Source organism: Camelina sativa, chromosome 20 (genome assembly GCF_000633955.1).
Source record: "Camelina sativa cultivar DH55 chromosome 20, Cs, whole genome shotgun sequence".
Lineage (NCBI taxonomy): Eukaryota > Viridiplantae > Streptophyta > Magnoliopsida > Brassicales > Brassicaceae > Camelina > Camelina sativa.
Genome location: NC_025704.1, coordinates 27,798,824 through 27,825,210, shown reverse-complemented (window position 1 = coordinate 27,825,210; position 26,387 = coordinate 27,798,824). Strand labels below are relative to the sequence as shown.

The 26,387-nt window shown below is 37.4% G+C and overlaps 5 protein-coding genes and 1 non-coding gene across 6 annotated transcripts; 4 read left to right on the top strand and 2 right to left on the bottom strand.

Annotated features, from left to right (window-relative positions):
* Positions 278-1,045, top strand: LOC109131328. Its single transcript, XM_019242170.1, has 2 exons — positions 278-628; positions 717-1,045. The coding sequence occupies exons 1-2, from the start codon at positions 328-330 to the stop codon at positions 1,043-1,045; spliced, it is 630 nt and encodes a 209-aa protein (XP_019097715.1). The 5' UTR covers positions 278-327.
* Positions 2,546-4,882, top strand: LOC109131268. Its single transcript, XM_019241971.1, has 5 exons — positions 2,546-3,138; positions 3,407-3,536; positions 3,633-3,920; positions 4,056-4,280; positions 4,493-4,882. The coding sequence occupies exons 1-5, from the start codon at positions 2,546-2,548 to the stop codon at positions 4,880-4,882; spliced, it is 1,626 nt and encodes a 541-aa protein (XP_019097516.1).
* On the bottom strand, positions 13,446-16,596 carry LOC104771871 (triose phosphate/phosphate translocator TPT, chloroplastic). Its single transcript, XM_010496474.1, has 12 exons — positions 16,143-16,596; positions 15,991-16,056; positions 15,792-15,857; positions 15,425-15,503; positions 15,072-15,192; positions 14,857-14,952; positions 14,657-14,769; positions 14,494-14,571; positions 14,278-14,394; positions 14,094-14,193; positions 13,890-13,990; positions 13,446-13,755 (listed from the first exon to the last, which is right to left on the bottom strand). Exons 1-12 carry the CDS (start codon positions 16,433-16,435, stop codon positions 13,738-13,740), a joined length of 1,248 nt encoding a protein of 415 aa, XP_010494776.1. The 5' UTR covers positions 16,436-16,596; the 3' UTR covers positions 13,446-13,737.
* TRNAP-UGG lies at positions 15,265-15,336 on the top strand. The gene has a single exon. It is a non-coding gene; the product is annotated as a tRNA-Pro (tRNA).
* Positions 19,606-21,515, top strand: LOC104771870 (pentatricopeptide repeat-containing protein At5g46100). Its single transcript, XM_010496473.2, has one exon. The coding sequence runs from the start codon at positions 20,072-20,074 to the stop codon at positions 21,488-21,490; it is 1,419 nt and encodes a 472-aa protein (XP_010494775.1). The 5' UTR covers positions 19,606-20,071; the 3' UTR covers positions 21,491-21,515.
* Positions 21,556-22,591, bottom strand: LOC104771868. The gene has a single exon (XM_010496472.2). It carries the CDS (start codon positions 22,342-22,344, stop codon positions 21,670-21,672), a length of 675 nt encoding a protein of 224 aa, XP_010494774.1. The 5' UTR covers positions 22,345-22,591; the 3' UTR covers positions 21,556-21,669.

Here is a 26,387-nt window from a genome sequence, read left to right as displayed (position 1 = left end):
ATTTCTCTTCAATATATTTATGGATTAATTGTCTTCTATATGTTGGGAAAAACAGTGTGTTGGACGATCAAATTCGGTATGAATATCCAGAACTCACTGATGATGAAGTCACATCGAAAAGAGATGAAGATTTTAGCGATTGGGTTTGCCAATATGTAAGTATATGTAAATAGTTTAATATAAAAAAATATTTTAATGAATAGGTTCACTTCCGACAATTTATATTTATTTCTTCTGTAGGTGTCTACAATGAAACATATCCAAAGTTTTCCTCCATGGGTTCATTAATTGGTTGATGGTCCAGAAAACAAAGTCAAGTCGTGGCCCATGTATTTTACCAGAGGTTACATGTTTCACACGCGTGAACGCGGGCAGACGAAAAAGATAATGAATTATGGGGTATGTGTCCGAGGGCAAAATTATTCTGAAGCATCTATGGAGGATGATTTTTTTGGGACCGTTGAAAACATAATCGAGCTCGAGTATCCTGGCATTATTAACCTAAAGATAACACTTTTCTACTGTGACTGGTTTGACCCAACGGTTGGCAAAGGTATCCGCATGACAAATGGAGGCATCGTAGACGTGCTTCCGTCAAGAAAATACCGAAATTACGAACTTTTTATTGGTTAAGTTTCTTTTCACTAAATATTTTAATTAATTTACTATATAGGTTCTCAAGCTAATTAATTAATATGTTCTGTTTCTTTATATAGGTTCTCAAGCTGATCAAGTGTGTTATCTGTCATATCCATACACTAAACGACCTCGCAAATCGTGGCTTACAGTGTGCAAAGTTAATCCGAGGAATGTTGTTCAAGGGAAGTTTAACGATGATGATTTGGTTATATTGCAACAAACTGTTATTGAGGCAACTCCGACTTTGGTTGAAGAAATCATCATTGAGAGTTTAGTCGACGAGAGTCATCAAGATGAACCAATCGATTTTGAGATAGAAGATGGTGAAGGAGAAGACGAATTTCAATGTAACTTGTCAACATCCGAAGATGAAGATGAAGATGAAGAACTTGCATATGAAGACTAAATGTGCATCTGATTTGTAAAATATTGTCTCTATGTTTAAATCAAATAAACTTATTTCAATTACATACTCTTAATAGCTTGATTAATCTGGAAATTTGCAAGTAAAATTAGTATCTTAAAGTAAAATATAGTCACAAAAGAGTCGCACATTAGCGACCGTTTAGTAACTAAACAATATAGCAACGTTTCGCTTTGCAACCGAATTGCGACGAATAAGCGACTAACACCTGAATTAGCAACGTTTCTGCGACTCTTTTCCCACTCTTGTTATTTTTGTATCTTAAATTTCATTTTTGAGATGTATGTACATCCTTAGATATACATTTATACTTGTATTTGACTGAATTTAGTAACTAAAACTTTTTTAAGGTCATAAATTTCAATGTTAACAATGAATACATGCATATGTTCCAAAGCCATCTTTGTAAAAACATGTCACCATGGAAGAATGTGTAGGACTTTAGGAAAATGTAATTCTTATGTTTTAAAAGCAATGTTTTACATACTCTTCCTATTTTATATACTCTTTACTACTAGTATGAGTGATGTATGGATGCAAATAAGCTCCTAATGTGTGAAAATCAAACTTTTAAATTGACTAGTAAAATACAGTCACAAAAGAGTAACACTTTGCCACCACTTTGCAACTGTCTTGAGACTGCTTTGCAACCGTATTGCGACGAATAAGCGACTAACACCTGAATTAGCAACGTTTGTGCGACTCTTTTCCCACTCTTGTTATTTTTCGGAATTAAATTTCATTTTTGAGAGGTATGTACATCCTTAGATATACATTTATACTTGTATTTGACTGAATTTAGTAACTAAAACTTTTTGAAGGTCATAAATTTCAATGTTAACAATGAATACATGCATATGTTCCAAAGCCATCTTTGTAAAAACATGTCACCATGGAAGAATGTGTAGGACTTTAGGAAAATGTAATTCTTATGTTTTAAAAGCAATGTTTTACATGCTCTTCCTATTTTATATACTCTTTACTACTAGTATGAGTGATGTATGGATGCAAATAAGCTCCTAATGTGTGAAAATCAAACTTTTAAATTGACTAGTAAAATACAGTCACAAAAGAGTAGCACTTTGCCATTACTTTGCAACTGTCTTGAGACTGCTTTGCAATTGTTGCTACTGTTTTTACGACTGTTTTGCCACCCTGTTTTGGCGGTTTATGTTCCCACCAATAATTTTGGGAAATTTGTCTAATTATTTACGCGTTTTTTTTCCCCCAAAAATTTAATACTGCGACTCTTTTGCGACTACATTGCGACGTTGTTTCGTTAATAACTAGGTAAACACTTAAACGTTTTAACACTTCTTATTTTCTTTTTCAATCGATCTAGGGTTTTTTCTCTCAAACCTCTTCACTCTCCTTCTCTCTCAAACACATCGATCTCTCCTTCTCTCTCAATCTCTCAATCATCTATCGCTTTCTCTTTAAATCTTTTTCTTCTTCTCTCTCTCTCTCTCAATCGTCGATCCGATGCCTCCTAAGACCAAGGGTGCTTCCAGAGGTCGCGGTGGCAGAACCGCCACCGGTGTCCGAATCTTCAATGGTAGCAGAACCTCTTCTCATTCGTCGAACCCTTCTGAACGCACACACTCTGCGACACAGTCTGCAACCCATTCACATCAAAGCCGTCCTTCACAATTTCCCCCGACTAATCCAGCGCCAATAAGTAGTCCATTGCCGACTACAGATCCACCGTCGTTCACAAATCAACCGTCGAGGACAAACCAACCGTCGAGTAGTCATCCACCGTCGAGGACAAACCAACCGTCGAGTAGTCATCCACCGTCGAGGACAAATCAACCGTCGAGTAGTCATCCACCGCGGAGGATAGTTACACCGCCTCCGATTCCTCAACAAGCGCCTCTTCCTGTTCCTCACCCTCAACCGCAACCGGAGCTTGTTCAGGAGGGAGATAACGGCGAAGAAGAAAACGAGGAGGAACAAAACCCTAATCAAAATGTCGATCACTACCAAGATCTGTTAGATGGTTTGCTAGCTCTTCCAGGCCGAGAACATCTACCACTCCTGTCTCAGCATCCTATCCCTGGAGTCGAAACTCTATGGTATAAACACTCTCTCCTCTTGTAATTTTTCTTTAAGTATACACGGTATGTCACAAAGAATCTTAAAGCATGAATGTGTTCAATAGTTTGATCTTTAAGTATACTCGGTAACACTCTCTCCTCTTGCGGTAATAGGTTCACTAATCGGTTGTTGTTTGATGTTCAATAGTTTGATCATGTTCAGTAATCGGTTGTTATTAGATATTCAATAGTTTCAATAGGTTGTTGGTTCATATTTTCAAGTAGACTTACTCAGTTAATGTAACAGGTTTAACCGGCACAAAGGAAAGATTTCTCAAGTCATTGCTGGAATCTTAAAGCGAAAGTTTGATGGGCCTTACTACAGTTGGAAGGTTACTCCACAACGCATTCAAGAGCGATACTTCAGGACATTTGCGGTAAGTCAAATTATAGTTTTGACAATGCTTTAAACACTTAACTCTATATATATGAATTGGTCAGTTTGCTAACTTAAATGTTTTGTGTTATTGTAGCGGAACTATAATTGGGATATCGGGATTACTGAGCTAGTTAAAGAAGGTTTCTTGAAGATAGCAAAGAACAGGATGAAAGGCATTGTCAGTCAAGTTAGGAGGAGTGGTGTACAACCACCATGGATTGGTGATAAAGTATGGCCTATTATGTGCGAATATTGGAACACCCCTGATGCCATTGAGAGGAGTGAGAATGCTTCTCATTGCAGAAACTCGGACCGTGGAGGCCTTGGAGTGCACAAACACTTAGCTGGTCAGAAATCATATGTACAAATTCATCAAGAAATGGTAACACTTCTCTTTCCATCCACTTCACCTCAAAGTTTTTCTAATGTTTTCATAATTTAATGCTCTCACGGCCACTTAAGCTCCTAATGTTTTTCTAAAATTTTCATAATTTAATGTGTTTCACTATCATTGTAGGAGGAAGAGCTGGGGCGTCCTGTATCACTGGTCGAAGTGTTTCTTAAAACACACACTCGGCCAGATGGATCATTTGTGGATCAAAAAGCCAAACAAGTTGCTGAGACCTATGAGAAGACCATAGAAGACAGACAAACTGACACGGACAATGATGGTCCAGATGGTTCAGAGAGTTCAACACATCGAACTCTTTCCCTTGAAGAAAGAAATGAGATCTTCCTTGAGGTAATTCGTTTGTCTTTTGTGTGTGATTTTTCTTTGTCAATTTTGGTTTCTTAATGTGAATGATGATTGATGTTTATTCTTAGATTAACAGTCTCCTGGTTTTCTTAAATTTGTTTAATGAGCTATGCTTAGGAACCTAGAATATTTGATGTTGATTCTGCATTTGGTTTTCTGGTTTGTGCTGATTAGCGAATGTTTATCTTTTGGTTTAGTGTACTCAAACAGATAACAGAGGTAACCCATTTGGCCTTGGATCACTTGTTGAGACACTAAGGAAAGGAAAAAGGAAAGAGAGTTATGCGAGCTCTTCTGCAGCAACTCTTGCGGAGCTTCAAGATCAACTTCGGCGCAAGATATCTGAACATGAGTCTGAGAATGCACGACGTGATCAGGAACACCGAGAGTCTCAAGCTGTGATCAACAAGCTTGTCCTCTTCATCTCTGAAAAAATTCCTGAATACTCAGCTTTTACGGTTCCTCCTCCTGCAGCCACCCAACCAGCTATCGCGCCTACAACCACTGCACAACCCATCGATGGAGGCACCACACCACCCTCCAGTCCAGCTGCACAAACCCCTACCTCTAATACTTCTTCCAACTAAACTTCTAATTCCCCTTTTCTTTATGTATGAACTTGCTTTTGAATATTGTTTCTTGGATGTTTAGGATGATCTTTTTGTTTTGGATGATAAGTTTGCTTGTGTGGTAGTTTCAATCATCATTCCTTTTGATTATTAGCATTTGAAATTCCCAAATTAATCACAATTAGGATTGCTAAAACGTTTCTGATTTGTGACTAAACCAATTAATAAATGTGACTCTTTTGTGACTATACCAATTCAAATAATGTAACTATTTTGTGACTAAACGAATTCAAATAATGTGACTATTTTGTGACTAACCCAATTCACAAAATGTGACTATTTTGTGACTAAACCAATTCACAAAATAGTGGCAGAATAGTTACTAAAAACTAACTCCTTAGCGACTACAAAAACAGTCTTAACATAGTCGCAAAAATAAACGACTAATTTGCGACTCAATTGCTACTAAACTAAAACACACTTTGCAACCCTTTTGGGACTAATACGTCGTCCTTAATCTGTCGCTAAACCCAGACTCTACCGTTAATCCCAAAACGGTCATAAACATACGACTATTATACGTAGTCAAAAAACTGTCCCTAAGTAGACTTTGTTGCAGTTTAGTCGGAAATGTACAACTACCAATTCTAGTCACAGTTTCGTCACAAATATACGACTATATAAAAGAGTCTGTAATCCGTCGCAAATAAACGACCATGTTGCGACCAACATATTTTGCGACCATTTTTTTGCGACCATCAGAATGAGTCGCGAAGTAGTCGCAAAACCCTTATTTGCGACTAAAGAGCGACTATAGTAGGAGTGGCAAATGGCCTGTTTTCTTGTAGTGACTCGAACCTGTGCTAAGGCGCAAGTGCTGGCTGATTTTTTGATCGAACTCCCACTAGCCTCTTCGGTTAGCGACAATGTTGAAGTCCCATGGACGTTGTATGTTGATGGCGCTTCTTCCAGATTGGGAGCAGGAATTGGGGTCCGCCTCACTTCTCCTACTGGCAAAGTAATCGAGCAGTCATTTCGCTTGGCTTTCAGAGCGTCAAACAACGAAGCCGAGTATGAATCCTTCCTTGCTGGTTTACGCCTCGCAGTAAGGATTGGTGTCCGACGACTCTGAGCTTTTTGCGATTCGCAGCTGGTCACCAACCAGTTCTTGGGGGAGTACGAGACAAAGGATGGTCGTATGGAGGCTTATTTGTCCACAGCTCGAGAGTTAGTCGCTAAGTTCGAGGATTTTGAAATCACTAAGATCCCATGAAGTGAAAACTCCGCTGCAGACGCTTTAGCATCTCTGGCATCCACTTCGGATCCCGTGATGACAAGGATTATCCCCGTCGAAGTCATCCAGTTTCCAAGCATCCGACTAGAGAGCTCAAATGTCGTCACCCGGGCAATGAAAAAACAGTTGGCTGCTGAGGAGGCAGCTCGCGAGGCGGCTGCGGACTCTTTGCCACCGGAGGATCCAGTCCCCGTTATGCCTACTCCGATGGAAGTTCACCCACCTCTGGCCAAGCTAGACGCGAGTCAAACTCCGGAATCGTCGAGCTCACCAGTTAACAATCAAGCTGTTATCCCACATACTACTTCGAGCAGTGCGAATTCTAACAGCTGGGGGGCAGGCGACTGGCGGAGCCCGATCTGGGCTTACTTGCAAAAAAGGGAACTCCCAGCCGACAAATGGGCGGCCAGGAAGCTCAAGATTGTCAGTGCGCGGTATTGCGTCTACAATGGAATACTCCTACGCCGAAGTGTAGCTGGTCCTTATCTAACATGTGTTGCCGGTAAAGAGTCCGCGATGCTAATGCGAGCTGTTCATGGTGGTCCCAATGGGAATTACTCCAGAGGTCGGACTCTGGCTTTCAAAATCAAAAGGCAAGGCTACTTCTGGCCTACTATGGTCACGGACTGCGAAAACTATTCTCGAGCTTGTGAGAAGTGCCAAAAGCATGCCCCGTCAATCCACCAACCTACCGAGCTCCTGTCTTCGGTGTCCGCACCTTACCCATTCATGAGGTGGTCTATGGACATCATTGGTCCATTGCATCGGGGACCAGGAGGAGTTCAGTACGTGCTCGCTCTTACCGATTATTTCTCCAAATGGGTGGAGGCAGCGGCCTACGTTAAGGTAACAAGTGAAGAAGTGGAGGAGCAGTTCGTTCTAAAAAGTATAATCTATCGCTACGGTGTTCCCCACGAAATCTTCATGGACAATGGTGCACAGTTCATCTCCTCGAAGTTCGAAGAGTTCTGCGCGAAGTGGAAGATTTGACTCAATAAGTCAACTTCTCGTTACCCGCAAGGTAATGGGCAGGCCGAGGCGATGAATAAGGTCATTCTTGCTAACTTGAAGAAACGGCTCGATTCTCGCAAAGGGCGCTGGCCAGATGAACTGCACGGTGTTCTTTGGGCAATTCGAACAACACCTCGCCGGGCCACTAATAAAACACCTTTCCCCCTGGTTTACGGAGTTGATGCCGTAGTCCCAGCTGACATAGAGGTCCCTGGAGTTCGTACCTTGCTGAACCCACTCCGAGCTAAGGAGAATGAGGAACTCCTACAGGATACTCTCGATACAATCAACGAGCGTCGGGACCAGGCCTTAGTTCGGATCCAGAATTACCATAACGCAGTAGCTCGGTACTATAATTCCAAAATCCGAGGCAGGCCCTTGGCAGTTGGCGACCTAGTCCTCCGAAAAGTCTACGAGAACACCGAGGAGCTCAATGCAGGGAAGCTGGGAATTAATTGGGAAGGACCATACAGAATTACTCGTGAAGTCCGGAATGGAGTCTATAAGCTCGAGAATTCAGAGGGAAAACCAGTCCCGAGGTCCTGGAATTCCTTACACCTTAAACTCTTTTACAGTTAACTCATTTGTATCGAACTACGTTTAAGCTTGATCCCAATAAGGGTACGTAGGCAGCCCACTTAGGGTCCAGCTATCCATATTAATAAAATTTAAAGTTTTCTTAAACTTTCTTTTATTAATAATGGTTCTTAAACAAAAAAGCCGAAGTCAGACTTTGCATATATCATACAAAGCCGAAGTCAGACTTCGCATATATCATTCAAAGCCGAGGTCCAACTTCGCAAATCTAAACCGAAGTTCTCACTTCGTACTCAGCTTTACTTATTAAAGTTGACGCTTAGTTTCGCAAAACTCTAATCATAACCGAAGTATTCACTTCGTACCTAGCTTACTTATCAAAATTAAAGCTAAGGTCTAGTTTTGCAAAACCCTAATCTAAACCGAAGTTCTCACTTCGTACTCAGCTTTCCTTATTAAAGTTTAAGCTTAGTTTCGCAAAACTCTAGTCAAAACCGAAGTATTCACTTCGTACCTAGCTTACTTATCAAAATTAAAGCTGAGGTCTAGTTTTGCGAACTCTAGTCTAAAGCCGAAGTATTCACTTCGCATCCAGCTTCACTTATCAAGTTAAAATTGAGGTTTAATTTCGCAGATTCTAATTAAAACCGAAGTACCCACTTCGGGCAAACTGTCGCAAGTTAAAACCAAAGATGTGTACTTCGCATTCTTTCTCACTCTAAGTTAAACTAAGTTGTGGGGATTTAGTTCGCAGAAGGTAAAAATTAGACATCTCAAAACGCGTTAATACGGAGTGGTCACCGCGACCGATAAAACTCTGAAATAAGTTCAAATAGAAAACAAAAAAAAGCAACAAACGGGGGGCAACCTGTGCCTAGACAACCCCGGAGTGAAAAACTATTGAGTAGGGGGGGGGGGAGGATCTGATGCCGCGTCGGGAAGGACCATGCTCATCTCCGCAAGCTCCGCTTCCGACCTGGTATTCGCCAGAAAGTCGTCCATTCCCTGCTTCGACATTTGTCCGAGGTTAGTGTCGGATTCGTCGATCGTAATGCTCAAAGGGTTCTCATTGCACAAGAGCTCGGGCGTCTCCACCAAGAGGTCGAAAAATACAGATAGGTCAAGGTCGTGGAGGGTTACCTTCGAAACTTTTTCGTCGGCATCCTCCTCGTCGGCTCTCAGAAGTCCGAGCTCAGCTTCCATGTCTTGGATCTCTCCTCTAGAGATATCCTCGATCAGCATCCGATTAGCTTTAATCTCGGCGGCTCGGATCTTGAGTGGAGTTAGTTTCTCCTTCTCCTCGAAAGTGACCCTTATCTCTTTGACCAAAGGGCGGAGAGTTCGCCTCATTGCCTGCCTCTCCTCTCTCCGAACTCTCTCAATCTCGCAGCTGTTGCCCGCTTCCAGCAGCTGATTACGGAACTCGATTTCGTGCAACTTGTTTTTTCCCGTTTTCGCATCCTCCGCAGCCTCAGAGTAGAGGTCCCCCGCCTTCTTTAGTTTGTCTCCGAGGTCTTCGTTGGCAATTCCGAGGTCGAGCACCTGTACCTCGGCTTTCTTCATCTGAGCCCGGATTTGTTCGGCTTTCTCCACGGTAGTAGCGTTCTTGGCTTCTAGCCTAGCATACTCCTTCACCTGGGCTTCCAGGTCGGCAATCTTTTCTCGGAGAAGGCTCACCTCAGAAGATGAGGGAGAAGCAAACAGCTGGTCTTCATAAGACGCCACCGAGGAGTTGAACTCGATCATCAGCTGGGAAAGCGCACCTCGTTTAAAAAGGCGAAGGGGGTAAAGAAAAATAACAACTGAGGAAGTATGTGTCATTAACCTCGCCGATCTTGTCTGCAAAACGGAAGAAGTTCGCACAATTGAGCTCGGAGGCAAACGCTGGAACCCGAACTCCTGGCCGAGTGTAGCTCCTCATCAGGTCAGCTGGGGACGCAGGGGGAGCTGAAATGTACGAGCAATGTTATTTTACTTGAACCCCGAGACCCCAAAAAAAAAAAAAAAAAAAAANATTACCTCGGGGGGAATGGCGACGTTCCTTCGAAGGCAGCTTGCCAGAGGAATCCCCGGACTCCTTTGCAGGGGGAACTTCCTTAGACCTCCTCTCCGAGGAAGGACCCCTATCTTTCGAGCTGGACTTGCTTCGCTCGTCTCCTGACGAACTAGTCCGAGCTCGGCTCTTCTCACGAACAGACGAGGAAGTCTCATGTTCCTTCCTCTTCTTAGACGAGTCCACCCGCTGGGAGCTGACCTCGATGGAGGGAGTTATAACCTCTCGAGGCTTGTCACTGGAGTCCGCTAAGACAATTATGGCGGGCTCGGGCAGACTGAGCAGGGGCCTGGAATCCCCCGCAAGAGGCTCGAAAGGACCAGCAGGGGGTGCCGAAGTCCCGTCTACCTCAGGGGTAGAGGGACCAGACTTCTTAGGGAGGCGAGCTTTGCCTTCGGCGAGCGCTGCCGCCATGTTTAACTTTGCCTCCTTCTCAGCGATTCGGCAAGCCTTGAGCCGCGCTGTGGATTCTCTAATCCTTTCACACGAAAATGAGTCCCAGGCGATCTGACCCAGGCTGCAGAACCGCGAGAAAAACTCTACGAAGGTAGGGCAAAGCAACCCGCGCTCGAAGTGATCTGAGACAGGAACGACAAGGAGTAAGTAACAGGAAGAAAAGTAATATATTAAGGACACCTAACTAAGAGCACCGTTCTACCAATTTTCGAAGTCCACTTCGATATGTGTGAACTTGCGAGGTGGCCAAAATGAGCTCATTGACCGGGAAGAAAAAGTAAGACTTCCGCCACTTCTCATCCTTCTCGGGAAGGTCGTCAAAGACCTTCAGTCCGGAAAGCGGACTTACGTCGAGCGTGCCCTTGGTGCGACCTGTCTTCACCGTGTACACTTGAAGAAAGTCGGCCAGGGATAGTTTGTAGTCAAACTCTTCCCCCCAGAGTTTAAAGGCACATGATGGTTCAGACGAAGTTCAAGCACATCTGGGGGAGAGCGAAGCCCAGTTCGAACATCATCTTTACGATGAGTTCGGGGAGGGGAAACGATAGACCGCACGCAGAGAAGAATATCTCAAACGCGCAGCAATACCCTGGGGGAGGACTCTCCGGGGACTCGTGAGCCTCCGGGAACTTAATCTCGATCTCCGGCGGAATCCTAGTGGACCCTCTAATCTCGGCTATATTCTCCGCCGAGAGAATTGATGGCTGGTGAGGGCTGTAAACGCCCGGAATCAAAGGTTTCGCGGCTTTACCCGACGAAGATTTCGGAGGAGACGTATTTTTCGAGTAATATGTGTGAGAAGAGGAGGGAAGTTGAAGAACTTTCCGGCGAAAGAAAAGAAACTAACAGGAGAAGAGAGAAATCGCAGAGCAAAACGTGAAGAAAACTGAGAATTAAAAGTGGAAGGGAGAAGTCAGGTGAGGTTACCTTTATACACGGAGCCGGGGAGCAATGATTGCCTGGGGAAGTGAAAGGTCTCGCACCACTTTCTCTCCCTCTTATAGCTAACACGCCACCTAGTGGGCCCCGAGGCTTGTTCGGGAAGGCAAATCTCATCATCACCACGATCAAATCATGGAGATATGGGGAATATTCAGTTTCCCAAAATTGATCGCTTGAAGGTCAAAAGTCCCCCGAACTGCTCAGCTCGGGAGACTTGGGGGGCAACTGTTGTACCCACGATCTGTCATCTCGGGCAATAGGCAAAGGGCCTAGGCCGGGCACGTCTAATGGGCCAAGAGCGTATTACTGATCGGCCCATCAGGCCCGGAGAAAGGAAGAGAGCGCGGAGATGCTTCGCGTTGGTCAGCTCGCAGCTCGGGCTTGGTCAAAGATTCCCGCATTCAAGAGGGTTAATTAGGATATGCAAATCGTGCCCTATTAATTATGCATTAATTAGGTAATAAATTGGTCGGTATAAATATGTAAGGGGGAGTCTTTTGTAAGTGATGGAACAAATTTTCTAAAACAAGCAATACAATACAAATATTCAAACACTCTCAATTCAGTTCGGAACCTCCAACGGCGATAAGCTCCTCCGTATTCAAAATCACTTCGGAAAGAGAGAATTGATCTCGGTTCTCACACTCTATGTCTGAGATCTGTCGGGTTTGTCGTAATGCAACCCATTTGCATTATGAAAACAGAGGAAGTTTTGTGTAGCAATAGAATTTTATGGATATTTTGTTAGGTGCATTGTTCTCATTTGTGATTTCTTATTCCAGTTACGCATTCGTCTTACCCTTTGTATCATCTTGTTGTTAGTTACTTACTCATTTGGTCATTCGTTGTATTCTTGTTATGGTCTTATGTCCTTGTTTGTTGAGATTTCTCAGTGATGATATGTTTTAGTATAATTGGCTATCTTGTTTCCTATGATTGGTAATGAATATTAGTGATCTATAAAATTGACCACTTCTTACTGTTGAAGCTGAATAGCATAGCAGTTCTTTAGCTTTGTAAATATTTCGGCATATGATTTTGAGTATTTTTCATGTTGCTTTTATAACTTTATTCATTCTTGTTGCTATTTGTACCATGGTCTGATCTGACCTTGGTTATTTTGGATTCAGCTATCGTTGAATGAAACCTTAGATGTTGTTATCATGTAAAGTTTGCCTTAATTTCTTTTTTAGGAATGACTCTGCTTCTAATGTTTGTGCTCATATGATTTAGAGCAGATACTAATAGTTTTGGGTTTCCTTTTGTTTGATAATTTTCTATGGATGACTGAGTTGGTGAGAGTAAAAGTATCGTTCAGTGTCTTTAAGGTCACTAGAGTTAAAATGGTGTAATCATATTTACACATGTGATTCTTTGTGAAACATTATTCATATAATTTTTCAATGTTAAATATTTCGTAGGATTTTACTTCCTTTATACAAAGATCAAAAGCTGTATTTGTTTTTATTTTGTGTTAACATCCAAGTTTAAGTAGAAACCACTCACTTACGAGTAGTGTGAGTGGTATAATAATGTTTGTGTTCGTTTAAGTGCAGCCGTGTAGCTGAATATCTTGTGTTTCGTTTTGGTAGATGGTATAAGTTGTGTATGATTACCATATCTAGTGTTCATCACATTATTGATTGAGCAAACTATATCTTGTCTGACTTGAGCAGGATGACTGATTCAATGAGTTCATATCTTTTCTGTGTTAGTTCATATCTGATTCTTATAGAACCTCGTGTATCAGATCTGTCGTGTTGTGATCCATTTGTCTTATGAATATTTTACTACCTGGATTTAGAGTGCATAATTCTCACTTGATTTCTTTTCACATTTAATCTAGCTGTTAGTTACTGCTTCGATGTCCTAAATGGTTGTGTCTCCTAGACAAGTAACACCTGCAGATTAAACTCTCTGTTACTTTGCCCGTCGTGGCTTTCTCTTCATCCCAGAGTTTACTCTCACTGGTACTCTCACTCGAGGTACTGTAAATTACCTCTTCGTTCAAAATTACTGTTTTTTATAATTCTTTTCCTGTTGAAGGTAAAGTAGATTTCGCAATTGAATATGGACGGTTTTTTCTTATATTTCATATAACAACCCATATATCTCTTATATAACAACCCATATAATATTTACAAGAACAACATATAACCAATCTAAATTATTTAATAGAAATTATCAGTTTTAAAAAACAAAATATGATTACCAAGGAAAAAAAGTTAAAAGAAAAAACAAAATTTTAGTTCTATGACTATGAAGATGGCTATATATATTCTCCAAAAGAAACAGCAAATAAATACATTATTATGCATTTTTCATCCGTCAAGATAATTTGCATATCTGAAGAAATGGAAATGTTCTCCATTAAAAAGCGAAGGAGCAGAATAAAAAATGTATATATAAAAACTTTTCAGAAAGCAAAAATAAACAAAAGATAGGAAGAAAAAACTCGAAAACAATGGTTGATGGTACCATACAACATACTATATTGCATTTTGGTTATTTATTATATATAAACATATCCATCGGAGGACTTTGTTTATGCAACTTTCCTCCGCCGTCTTCCGCCTCTCTCTAAGCTTTCTTTCCTTGCTGAAGCATAAAATGAAAAAAAACATACAAATCTCATTAATTAATCATCTTTTTCTCAAGCTCCAAAACAATTTACATATTCTTAATTATAACAAAATATCATAAGTTTTGTTGTGAAAAATTAGTGAACTGACCCGTTTCTCTTCTTCGATCTTGGCCTTAATGACAGAGTACATTGCAACACCAGCAATTGCTATTCCTGTTCCAATACCTGTCTGTGTTGAGATTTGGTTTCCTGCAAATATTAATCAAGTGAAATAAATTAGTTTGTTACATTTGTGATTGTCTAAATAAGTAAAAGGGTATATGAATTGAAGAGAGTTTGAGTAATCTTTTACCGAAGATAATGATGGAGAAACCAATCACGAACACACGTTTCAGAACGTTTCCAACAGCGTGTGTCAGTGGTGCGACCCTCTCCAAGGTATTGGTAGCCAACTGCAACCGCGGTTTTTAAAAATGTTTTAGTTTCCTCTACAAGACACAGGGGATTAAGGTTATGAAACTTGAATTTTATATTACCTGGTTGTAGAGATGGTAAAACATTCCAACCCAGAAGAGATCAGTGACGAATTTAGTCATTCCCACTTTAGCAATAGCGTCGGCGAAACCGTGGTTTAGCAGTTTAGGACCTTCAACCTAAGAACAAATTTTAACCAATAACCCTAATTAATAACAAAATATGAACATATTACTTCTTTCATACGTAACTAGTGAGAGATTATAAAAGTGACTTACGATGATGGCAGGAGGAATGCAGACGAAGAGAGCAATGATGGAGATGTAGGCATAGACATTTGTACTGTCCATATCAGTCTGAAAATAAAACACAATCCGGTTTCAAAAATCAAAACTTGACGCGAATTCGTAACATAGGGAAGAAGAGAAAAGAATCAAGAACCATGGCTTTCTTGGAGAAGATGCTTCGGTAAGTGAAAGAAATGTTTGAGATCATCGCACTGATGAAACCGAGCCAGTTGAATGATAGCTCGGTTAGTGAAGCCATTGCAACACCTACAAAGGTTTTAAAGTTAATTCAAGAAACTTTATTAAAAAAAAAAAAAACAAGAAACATGAAAATAGTATAAATTGAGTGTTTACCAAGAACAACAGGAGCTAGAGACAACCATAGTGTTATGGGGATGGATTGTCCCATAATGAATTGAGAAGCGGCCGCATTGAAGAACGGCTCAAGTGCTGCGTTTTGGCAAAAAAACGATAGAAATGTTAGATTTTTGATTTAAATGAAATGTTATATATGTTGTGTAAGATTTGTATCAAATGATTTTGAAAGGAAGAAAAAAAAAAACGAGTACCTTTGATGGTGTGAGTGAATGAGACAGCGACAGCAGCGAAGGAAACGTTGCTAGTGACATGGCCTAAGGCGTGACAGACTGCAACTGGTATCAGTACCTTGAGGAGGTTCGCGTCAATTGGCTGCAGCCATCAAATCATTCACATGAGCTAAGATAGTAGATATATAGAATGATATATAAGGAAATAACAATTGGGCGTTTGGTCTAGTGGTATGATTCTCGCTTTGGGTGCGAGAGGTCCCGAGTTCGATTCTCGGAACGCCCCATCCTTTTTCCATTTTGCTTCTTTCACCATCACTCATATAAATTAAGAACTTCATGGATGAGGCTGTGAAGAGTTGTTGTTTACTTACGGCACGTTTAGGAAGACCCACGGACCAGCTAATCAAGCAGTATACAACTCCCACGAACAAGTGTATAACCGATACAAAACTGAAAAAAAAAACAAAACACAAGCATTATTGTATTAATTTTTTGTATAAAAAAGACAAACATTATTGTATAAAAAAGACAACATTATTTTATAATATTCCTATTAAAACAAACTTAATTTTCTAGATACCAATATTCGGATTCGATTCTAAATTGGACCAACATACAGAATATGGTTCGACATAAAATTTACCCAACCTTTTTAAAACTAATTTATTTGTGATTAATCACCAAACTATATACAATAATCAAAAATGTAAAATGTGATTTAAAAATAAAAACACTCACTAGGGGTAAGGGAAGTAATTATAGATCTTCTTGTTAAGGATGTTGAAAATCACATTCAAGAAGTACCTGCAAGAAAGAAAAAAACACAATACCAAACGAGGGTAGAATCGTCAATTCACTTCCCGATAACTTGGCGGTAAGAATCTGCTAAAGTGCGCATTGTTTAAAGATAAGATAAGCCGCGTGAAGAGACACGTACCACATGAAAAAGAAGAACCCAGTGACTAGCCATGGATACTTGGCTAGGAATCCAACCTTAGCTTGCCTGCCAAACAAACAAAAACGAGTTCAGATCAAACGAGTCAAACGAGCCAACTCGTTCTGAGCTAGAAACGGACCTCCTTTTCTTACCCAGCGGTATCTCCACCTTCGGCTGCAGCGGCTCTAACCGGTTTGAGAATCTCTCTCTTCTCTCCTCCTCCGTTAATCGCCGACGACGAAGAATCGAGAAGCAGAATCGGACGGAGCTGACGACCGGAGATCAGGTTCCCTCCCTCTCCGAGTCCTCCGATTGGCTTAACCGAGAACGAAGCCGAAGACGAAGACGCAGTGCTGAACTGACGGTGGATCGCTCCGATTGGTCGTCTCAATCTCGGTACTCCGACGACATTAGCGGTGGCGCGTAACAGCACGCGTGACTCCATTGATTTCGAACCTTCACTTATAAAATAGTTTTCTGATCTGTGACAGTGAGAGAGCGGAGAGGGGAAGACGAAGATATGAGGTTCTCGTGTGTATATTTCAAGACGTTGGGATACGATGATCCTGATTAGGTTGATCTAGTGTGACGCGGTGTTTGGTGTTACGGTAGGGTTAATAACATGGATATGAATCTAACGGTGGAGAATGATGTGATGAGATAAGAATCGTGAGATATTGGTTTGGATTGGATGACTGTAGGGTCCATCTTATCTTGATAAGTGGATGGTTTTAAGAGACACAGTGAATATTAGCCAATCGATGTTCCATATCATCATCATCTGCTGTATAATTTTTTTTTTTTTTTCGAAAGACAATAATATATAGTAGATTTTTTTATATATATATTTTCAATTTACCTTATATGTTGAGTGGTCTTCAAATTATTGAATGTGACATAGTCACAAGAAAGTAGATTTTTCTCTCAAAATAAAAAGAAAGAAATATACATGTTTTGATGGTATAAAATATCTCTATTCTATTTCCTTTTTTTTTTAAATGGCAATGTATCAGAATTTGACTTGACTTTCAATGCTTCATATATTATTCTACATTTTAAAATGTATTCTTATTTTGTTTTTGTAATACATTTCTTTTTGTAGTTTCCAAAAAATAAATAAAAATGACTATAAGTAAAAAAAAAAATAGTATATATATAGTTATTAGATTTATAGATTAATAATTTTGGGTGTTTAGTATTCCTAATGTAAATCTAGCCCTTAATTTATTATGGAAAATTGGAAAGAGGATTAAAGAAGAACATGGTCAACATTTAACAAATCAAGTAGTTACAAGAAGAATAAGCTCAACACTTCGCTGACCTCCAAGATTAAATGGTTGAATTCAAACTTTCAAATAAGGGATCAATTATAATTGTTGACACCATTTCTAATGATGTTGGGAAAATTTGAATTAGGTTAAATATCGTTTATCAATCGTAATTATCTGGTTTAGTTGGATGGGTAGAGTTTTAGATAAAAAATAAGTTAGGAGGTATGAATAAAAGAATTCATAGCCCATGAACAAGAAATAATATTCCAATATCCATGTGATCATAATGTAAAAATAACTAATACTGTAAGAGACAACGATGCTTCATATGTATTTTAGATTTTAAAATGTTTTATTACTTTTAATACACATTTACGTAGTTTCCAAAAAAAAAAATATATATATATATATATAACGAAAATATTGGTTTTTGATTTAGAAATTAATATTAATTTTTGAATAATAAAATGTATACGAAAGTTTTATTTATTAACTTATTAATCCAGCTTTATATTTACGACCACTTATGTGAATTGAATAGCATTAGTTTATCTTTATACATGAAATCATTTATCAATGCAACTACAATTAAAAGATAGTTGATTGAATTATACAAAAGCAAATCAACATAAATACATATACCTTTTCCCTTCTGATTTGTAATATTTTTTTTTACTAAAGGCACACATATTAAAAGATACTTTCCTATAATTTATTTTGCATTTGTCTTTTCATAAAAACACTATTTATATACAATAAAATAAATTCAATCAGTAAATGATAATACTTTATACATTTTTTCAAAGTTTATAGAATATGTCTTATGTATTCAAATAGATGTTGCCCATAGTTAATTTGTTATTTATTCACCTTTATGATTCTAACTTAAAAGAGTTTTTGGTCTATTTAAGGAGTTCTAGTAGATCTTAGTTAGAAATTTGCACACAATTTTAGAGACCTACACTTTGGTTGATAGATTTTTTGGTCTAATATCTTACTTAGTTTTGGTCTAAATTTGTACTATAATCTTTATTTGATTGTTAGATTTGAAAATAAGGTCATAAAATTCTAAGTACCTCTTTTAAATTGGATGATGTTAACACAACATTCAACATCATTAGTATAATAGTTTAAAGGTTGACAAAGAATACTTTATCATTTGAAAAAAAAACTGAGGACAATCTTGTCACAAATATTAGGAATGTTGATTTTAGAGAGTGTATGTTGTCCGGAATTAAGCTGAAAATGTCTTCCGTAAACGTAATAACATATGAAAATAGTCATGTGGAAATCATTTTCATATGCTTTTGTAACATATACACTAGGTGTTCAAGAAAAATTAGTGTGATTGTATTTGTTAATTGTTTGATAATATTTTAATAAAAATTTACATATGATAGAAATAGAAATCTTTCTACCATTATTATAATATATAAATTAAACACATACATAAATTAATATATATATATATATATATTAATATATAGAATATATAAAATGTAATTCATATAATATTGAATGATTATTTTAATTTAATGTGCATTAAAATGAAACAATTAATATAAAAATTTCAAAATATTAAATTTGGTAACAATAAATAAATTTAAAATATCAAAATTTCTTAACTCCTAGTTTTATAAGAGATTTAAATTTGTTTGAGAATTGATTTAAAGAGAACACAAATATAAAAAAAAAATATTGTGTTTAGAAAATGTAATAGTATAATTAAATAAATAAAAAAGTAAAATGACTGAGAAAAATTGAAACTTACCACATAAACACTAAAAAGTTATTTTGATACGTAAAGGAAAAAAAATACGTAAAGGATGATCAAACCGAAACATCAAGATTTATAACATCTCAACATATTTTCTAATCAATTTTTTTTTTTGTCAAATTTTCTAATCAATTAAAAATTATAATAATGATTAATAAGGTTATAAAATTAATGAAATATAAATAAATTCTTTTAAATACCACTAAAAAGGTTTTTTTTCAAAAATACCACATTTTAGTTTTTTTCCAAAAATACCACAAAATTTTTTTTCCAAATTTACCACAAACACAAAAAATGATTTTTAAAGATGTAGAATTTTTTCTTTTAGGTTTGGGTTGACACATTTAATTTTAGGGTATAGATTTTAGGGGTAGAGTTTAGTATTTAGAATTTAGTAATTAGTTTTTAATATTAGAAAAAAATTCAAAAATACATTTTAGTGATATTTTTGAGAAAAAACTAAATTATGGTATTTTTTGGAATAAAAACCTATTTTACTGGTATTTATGACAATTGACCAAAAAAATATATCTTAATCGAGAGCTGTTTTACTTTTACCGTAGTTTGGTTAATCATAATATTTGTTGCGAGCTAAAAAAAAAAACTACATACTCTGCTCTTTGCAGCTAAAGTCTCCAAATTCATAAGCCACCAAACTGGTGATCGTTTCTTCTCCGGCGATTTGATCCACCTTCTAGCTCGTAATCGTAACGATTCTCACAGCTGCTTTTTTCGATTTGGTGATTTGATTTACTGAGAGGTGTCTATAACTCAGAGAAGCTGTTGATATAGGAAAACGGGAAAAATGTTAGTGAAGTCTTCGTTTTGTATCTGTGACTGTTCTCTCTATTCGTAGGTTTTTGATGCTCAAATGATTTACCTGGTCTGTGTTACGCTCTTTTTGATTTTAGCCTACTGCATTCGTTAGTGCGCACAACCTGTTCGACGGAATGCGTAGCTGAGATCATTTTTGTGTTTCTCTATAAAAAAAGGTTTTATTTTTATTATTGTAGAAAGGTATCATTGTTTAGTAATGGGTAGCAAAGCGATGACGTTCAAGTGGTCAAAGAACATCACGCCTTCACAGGTTATCAAACTCATGCGAGCTGAAAAAAACGTGGAGAAGTCAATTGCAGTTTTTGATTCTGCCACAGCGGAATACGCGAATGGGTTCTCACATGATCAGAGTTCTTTTGGCTACATGGTCTCGAGGTTGGTCTCTGCTAATAAGTTCAAAGCAGCTGAAGATCTTGTTGCTAGAATGAAGACTGAGAACTGTGTTGTTAGTGAAGAGATATTTCTTTCGATATGCAGAGGGTATGGTCGGGTTCATAGGCCATTTGATTCTTTGAGGGTTTTTCACAAAATGAAGGATTTTGATTGTGATCCTAGCCAGAAGGCTTACATCACTGTTCTTGCTATTCTCGTGGAGGAGAATCAGTTAAATTTGGCCTTTAAATTTTACAAGAATATGAGAGAGATTGGTTTGCCTCCTACTGTGGCGTCTCTTAATGTTTTGATTAAAGCTCTTTGCAGAAATGATGGGACAGTGGATGCTGGTCTTAAGATTTTTCTTGAAATGCCTAAACGAGGGTGTGATCCGGATTCTTACACATATGGAACCTTGATTAGTGGTTTGTGTCGGTTTGGAAGGATAGATGAGGCGAAGAAGTTATTTGAGGAGATGGTTGATAAAGACTGTGCACCAACCGTTGTTACGTATACTTCTCTGATTCACGGTTTGTGTGCATCGAAAAATGTTGATGAAGCAATGAGATATCTAGAAGAGATGAAAAGTAAAGGCATTGAGCCGAATGTTTTCACTTATAGTACTTTAATGGATGGTCTTTGTAAAGATGGTCGTCCTCTGCAAGCCATGGAGTTATTTGAGATGATGATGGCTAGAGGCTGCAGGCCAAACATGGTAACGTATACCACTTTGATCACTGGTCTCTGTAAGGAGCAGAAGATTCAAGAAGCCGTTGAACTTCTCGATAGAATGAATCTTCAGGGTTTGAAACCTGATGCTGGATTATATGGGAAAGTAATCAGTGGGTTCTGTGCTGTCAGTAAGTTTCCTGAAGCTGCCAACTTCCTCGACGAGATGATTCTTGGAGGAATAACTCCAAATCGTTTAACTTGGAACATCCATGTTAAGACTAGTAATGAAGTAGTCCGAGGTCTTTGTAAAAGTTATCCAAGTCGTGCATTTACTCTATATCTAAGCATGAGGAGTAGAGGCATCTCGGTTGAGGTTGAAACACTAGAATCTTTGGTGAAGTGTCTGTGCAAAAAGGGTGAATTTCAGAAAGCTGTTCAATTAGTAGATGAGATAGTGACTGATGGGTGTATTCCAAGTAAAGGAACATGGAAGCTACTAATAGGTCATACATTGGATAAAACAGTTGTAGGAGAAGCTTCGGAGTCTGTTCTCAGAGGTTTGGATATCTAAGTGCTTGGAAGATTGGATGAAGACAGCTGAAACAAACATGTCGTATGGAACAACTTACACAAACATTGAGATATTATATTCAAGAGTTCATTTCAGAAGAATGGTAAAGCACAACATACAAAAGAGAATTGCAGAGATTCCAAAGCGATTAGGAGGATTTTACAATTTGAGTCAGAACATCATTTAGCAGAGAGGGGGAAACCGATACCATGGCGTGTAGTAGGAAATGTAGCGAACAGCATACTGCAGAAGACTCCTACGGCTACGGGCAAAGCTGTGAGAAGCTCCGCTGCTTCAGCTGATGGTTCGGGAAAGAAACATTTAACCGCATTCTGATCAAACAAAACCACGGCTCCAAACACCAGAAACGACATAATGGCATGTGCGAAATCTATAAACCGTAGTTTGTAGCTCTTGGAACGTTCTTGAGGAAGAGTAGCTGAGCCATCAATTATCCAGAATCCATTGATTGTTGCAAATCCATAGCAGACATTTCCGTTCAAGTCCTTGTAAGAATCTGTGAAGCTAAGTATGAGACAAGAGAATCCGCAGATGGAAACTAGCGAGGCTGTCATGATCCTGCTTGTTAAACTGCAGTGCCCAGCATTTGTAAAAATTGGCGATAGAATCTGGAATGCAAGAACTGTCCCTGTAGGTAAAAGATTAGCTAGATGAGCTGTTGTCTGAAAAGTCTGACCTATTGCCTTTTGTATCCAAGTGTTCCTTTCTATGTCAGGAAAGTCCCGTTTTCGAACTTCGGTTTGATCTTCATCTTCCAGGAGTGGAACAGTCTCGTCTTTGATCATGCGGTGAGCGCCATTGAACCCAGCTTCTTCATCAACCTTAATCTCCATAACACTCAAGGTTCAAATCTCTTTTTCTTCAGGTGCTTTGTTGTTTTTTCTCTGTTTTGAGCAAATGGCTTGTGTTTTAATTTAATGTAGCTTTGGCTGCTTGCTTTGTTATGCATTGCAAGCAAGTCTGAAACCAAACTTGAGTCTTTGTTTGTGTGAAGGATAAGCTTTGACCTTGTCTATGAAATAGTTATAGTTTTCGTTTTAAAATATTTGGGTTCTAATTGAATCTGTTTTTAAAGGTTTGGTAATGTGATTCTGATGTGAATTTCCCATTAACATTTGATTGCATATCTCTCTGTCACAGTCAATTTTTATAGATTTTTGTAACGAAGGAAAGTAATATTAGTGGGATTCATGTTAATCAATGATGTTTGTGTCAACCCAATGAAAGTTTATGTAAAGCCTTCGGATAATTTGAAGAAGTTATGACGTGGAGGCCTAGCAAGGTTATAAACTATTCTTGGGTGTCATACGATGATACTTGCACGTTACATTTTTTCATTATGATATGTATGGATATTTCAAATACTGTATTAACAAAACTAATTAACAAACATGAACAAAAAATTGAAATTAACGAAATGTCTTGGGGAAAGAAAGGGATTATTTCCCGAAGTACATATGTTTTGGAACATCTGGATATTCGAACAAAAAAGCCCATTTAGAGAATCCTTGACTAAAGCCCAACTTACAAAACATGACTTCACTAATGTATGTATTAAACAAAACTACATTTTTGAATTATCTGAATTGTGATAGTTTCTTAAAATGATTTTGATGATTTTCATTTAAAATTGATTTTCAAGGTTTTCTAAGTGATTTAGACTTTCAATAAATGGTTTCTTCAATCCTAAAAAAAAAAAAAGTAAAAACCAACTTTTCATGTATAACATTTTAAAACATCACATAATTTTATGTTACATATAAACATCGCATGAATTTACAGGTATTTTTTTTCCAAAACAAAAACAAAATATCATAAATTATTTAAAAATCATAATTTCGCATTGCCTACAGAACTGATACAGATCTAGTATTTTCTAAATCTCATATATTTGATACTAATCGTAATAGTAAATCAATTATTAACCCTAAGACCATGAATATGATTATCTAACATAATTCATCACTCTTGTATTTAAAAACTATAACTTTTTAATAAGAAACATACTGAAACAATCATCTTTCTTATTTTTGAATAAATATAATAAGAGGTCCCATATAAATAATATATTGTTTAACAATTTTAAGCTATATTATAAATGAAAATTCTATACAATGCAGCTGTCTTCATTTTGAAAACACTATTTTATATAACTTTTTTTTTGTTTCAAAAAGAGAGAATCTATGGACATATGTAATGAATGAAATGAGATAATATTATAATACGTACAACCGTGAACCGGCAATGATTGTCGTTGGTGAGCATGGGCTTTAGATAATAAAACAATGTATGTTTGGTGTATCTTCTCATACATATCTTTAAGTAAAGTAATTTCGGAATTTAAGGAAATTTGATGGTGTAACGAACGTACCAATATTATAGTAGTGGATCATTAGATTAGTTAGTAACACAAAAATTGCAGGGTTTTGTTTAGGGTGTTTTTTAGATATGATATGACAAACAACCAGTAAGATATGACAAACAAAAATAAACAATTAATCGTTAGTAAAATTTAAAAATGAATTCGAGGAATATTAGTTGAGACTTTGTAAGATGTAAGTATATAGATGCATTCTTATGATATACACTGGTGCTGTTCGTTTGGTGTGTTGGATGATGCAGATACAAATTATTGTTTGTTTAGTAACAATTAGGAACTCATCTGAATACAATATCTGGATACATTTTAAAATCTCATCCAAAAAATTTAGAATTTCTGGATGAGAAAAAAATGAGAGTTTGGCTACAGTAAACTCATCCAAACATTTTAAAAGTCCAATATACCCTTATTTTTATCAAACAATTACAAATAAAATCCCTAAAACTCTAATACAGAGAACCCTAAAATCCCTAATTCTTCGGCCACCATCGGAGAAGCTCGATGGATCTCCGACGATTCTCCACATTCCTCTCCTCTTCTCCTTCTCCATAGCACTTGTAACGAATTGGGCTGTCTCTCCTCCTTCTACGTCTCGTCTCGGAAGAAGAACGAAGCATCTCTCNAGTAACACAAAAATTGCAGGGTTTTGTTTAGGGTGTTTTTTAGATATGATATGACAAACAACCAGTAAGATATGACAAACAAAAATAAACAATTAATCGTTAGTAAAATTTAAAAATGAATTCGAGGAATATTAGTTGAGACTTTGTAAGATGTAAGTATATAGATGCATTCTTATGATATACACTGGTGCTGTTCGTTTGGTGTGTTGGATGATGCAGATACAAATTATTGTTTGTTTAGTAACAATTAGGAACTCATCTGAATACAATATCTGGATACATTTTAAAATCTCATCCAAAAAATTTAGAATTTCTGGATGAGAAAAAAATGAGAGTTTGGCTACAGTAAACTCATCCAAACATTTTAAAAGTCCAATATACCCTTATTTTTATCAAACAATTACAAATAAAATCCCTAAAACTCTAATACAGAGAACCCTAAAATCCCTAATTCTTCGGCCACCATCGGAGAAGCTCGATGGATCTCCGACGATTCTCCACATTCCTCTCCTCTTCTCCTTCTCCATAGCACTTGTAACGAATTGGGCTGTCTCTCCTCCTTCTACGTCTCGTCTCGGAAGAAGAACGAAGCATCTCTCATTGAGCTGCTCCCACTGAATCGTATCTCGTCCCTTGCTTCTTTGAATTTCAGAGGTAAGACTTTTTGAATCCTTCATCCCTTCAACGATCTCTTTTAAGTGTGCTTTTAGTGAGCTTTTAGATGCTTTGGATGCTCATATGAGTGAGCTTTTAGTTTTTGATTTGAGCTTCTAGTGAGCTTTTAGTTTTTATGTTGGTTTTGTGACTTTACGTTTGTGGTTATGTTTACGTTTGTGGTTTTGTGACTTTACATTTGTGAATTCAATATCTCTGTGGGTTTTTACGTTGTATGCAAAGGTTCTGTAGTCTCGGTATTCTAGTTTTATATGAGCAAAGGTTATGTTCTATGGTTTACTTATAAGCTATTCTAGTTTGTTATAAGCAAAGGTTCTTAAGAGATGTGTTATCTCTGTTTTTTTTCCATTTGGGTGTTTATGAAACGATGAATTTAGCTTGTGTTCTTTAGAGATTTAGTTGTGTTCTTAAGAGGTTTGTGACTTTACTTATTTCAAATACCAACAATGAATGTTCTAGCAATCTTGTGTTTGCTTTATTTGTTAATTCTCGTTGACACTAGTTCTTGATATTGTTCACTTACCATGGTAAAGATGCGATGAGTTCACTAGTACTTTGATACACTAGTACTTGATATTGTTCACTTATGATGAGTTCTGATTGTTGCAGGGGAACCATGGCACTCTTGTCTCAAGGAGGAGGATCATCACTCATGGGGAACCATGGCACTCTTGTCTCAAGGAGGAGGATCATCACTCATGGAACATTGAGAGAAGTGGATACTTATTTTTCAAATTGATAGCACACTCTATTTTTGTTTAAAATTAATTGCAAACATATTCTGTTGTATTTTTGTTTAATTTTGAATTATGTTTGTTTTGAAGGATTATTATAAGATTCTAGATGTTGATTAAACATAACCAAAATATTTTAAATATAATGTGTTTTGTGATATTTTAGAAAATACATGTTTAATATTAATTGTTATAACCAAAATATTTTTATAGTATATTTTTAAATTATAAAAGATGATTTTAATTTTAAATATTTATTAGATGTTTATTTAAATTTAATATGAAAATTATTTAACTATAAACATAACCAAAATCACTAAAGTTACTAAACCACAAAATGGAGGGTATTTTAGTCATTTTCATGTATTGTATCCAGATATCTAAATCAGATTACAAAACAAACAAAGTTTGTTCCAGATACAATTTTTGGATGAATTAAACCAAAAACGCTAACGAACAATNAT

Bases quoted from the DNA above. Each gene is read 5' to 3' on its own strand.
- LOC104771871 (XM_010496474.1), bottom strand. From the start codon at position 16,435: ATGGAGTCACGCGTGCTGTTACGCGCCACCGCTAATGTCGTCGGAGTA. The intron at 14,953-15,071 runs GTACTCGTTTTT...GCCAAAACGCAG, and splicing joins ATTCACTCACACCATCAAAG to CACTTGAGCCGTTCTTCAAT. The intron at 14,395-14,493 runs GTAAGTCACTTT...ATTTGTTCTTAG, and splicing joins GCATTCCTCCTGCCATCATC to GTTGAAGGTCCTAAACTGCT.
- LOC104771870 (XM_010496473.2), top strand. From the start codon at position 20,072: ATGGGTAGCAAAGCGATGACGTTCAAGTGGTCAAAGAACATCACGCCT.
- LOC104771868 (XM_010496472.2), bottom strand. From the start codon at position 22,344: ATGGAGATTAAGGTTGATGAAGAAGCTGGGTTCAATGGCGCTCACCGC.
- LOC109131268 (XM_019241971.1), top strand. From the start codon at position 2,546: ATGCCTCCTAAGACCAAGGGTGCTTCCAGAGGTCGCGGTGGCAGAACC. The intron at 3,139-3,406 runs GTATAAACACTC...TTAATGTAACAG, and splicing joins CCTGGAGTCGAAACTCTATG to GTTTAACCGGCACAAAGGAA. The intron at 3,921-4,055 runs GTAACACTTCTC...CTATCATTGTAG, and splicing joins TACAAATTCATCAAGAAATG to GAGGAAGAGCTGGGGCGTCC.
- LOC109131328 (XM_019242170.1), top strand. From the start codon at position 328: ATGTATTTTACCAGAGGTTACATGTTTCACACGCGTGAACGCGGGCAG. The intron at 629-716 runs GTTAAGTTTCTT...TTCTTTATATAG, and splicing joins AAATTACGAACTTTTTATTG to GTTCTCAAGCTGATCAAGTG.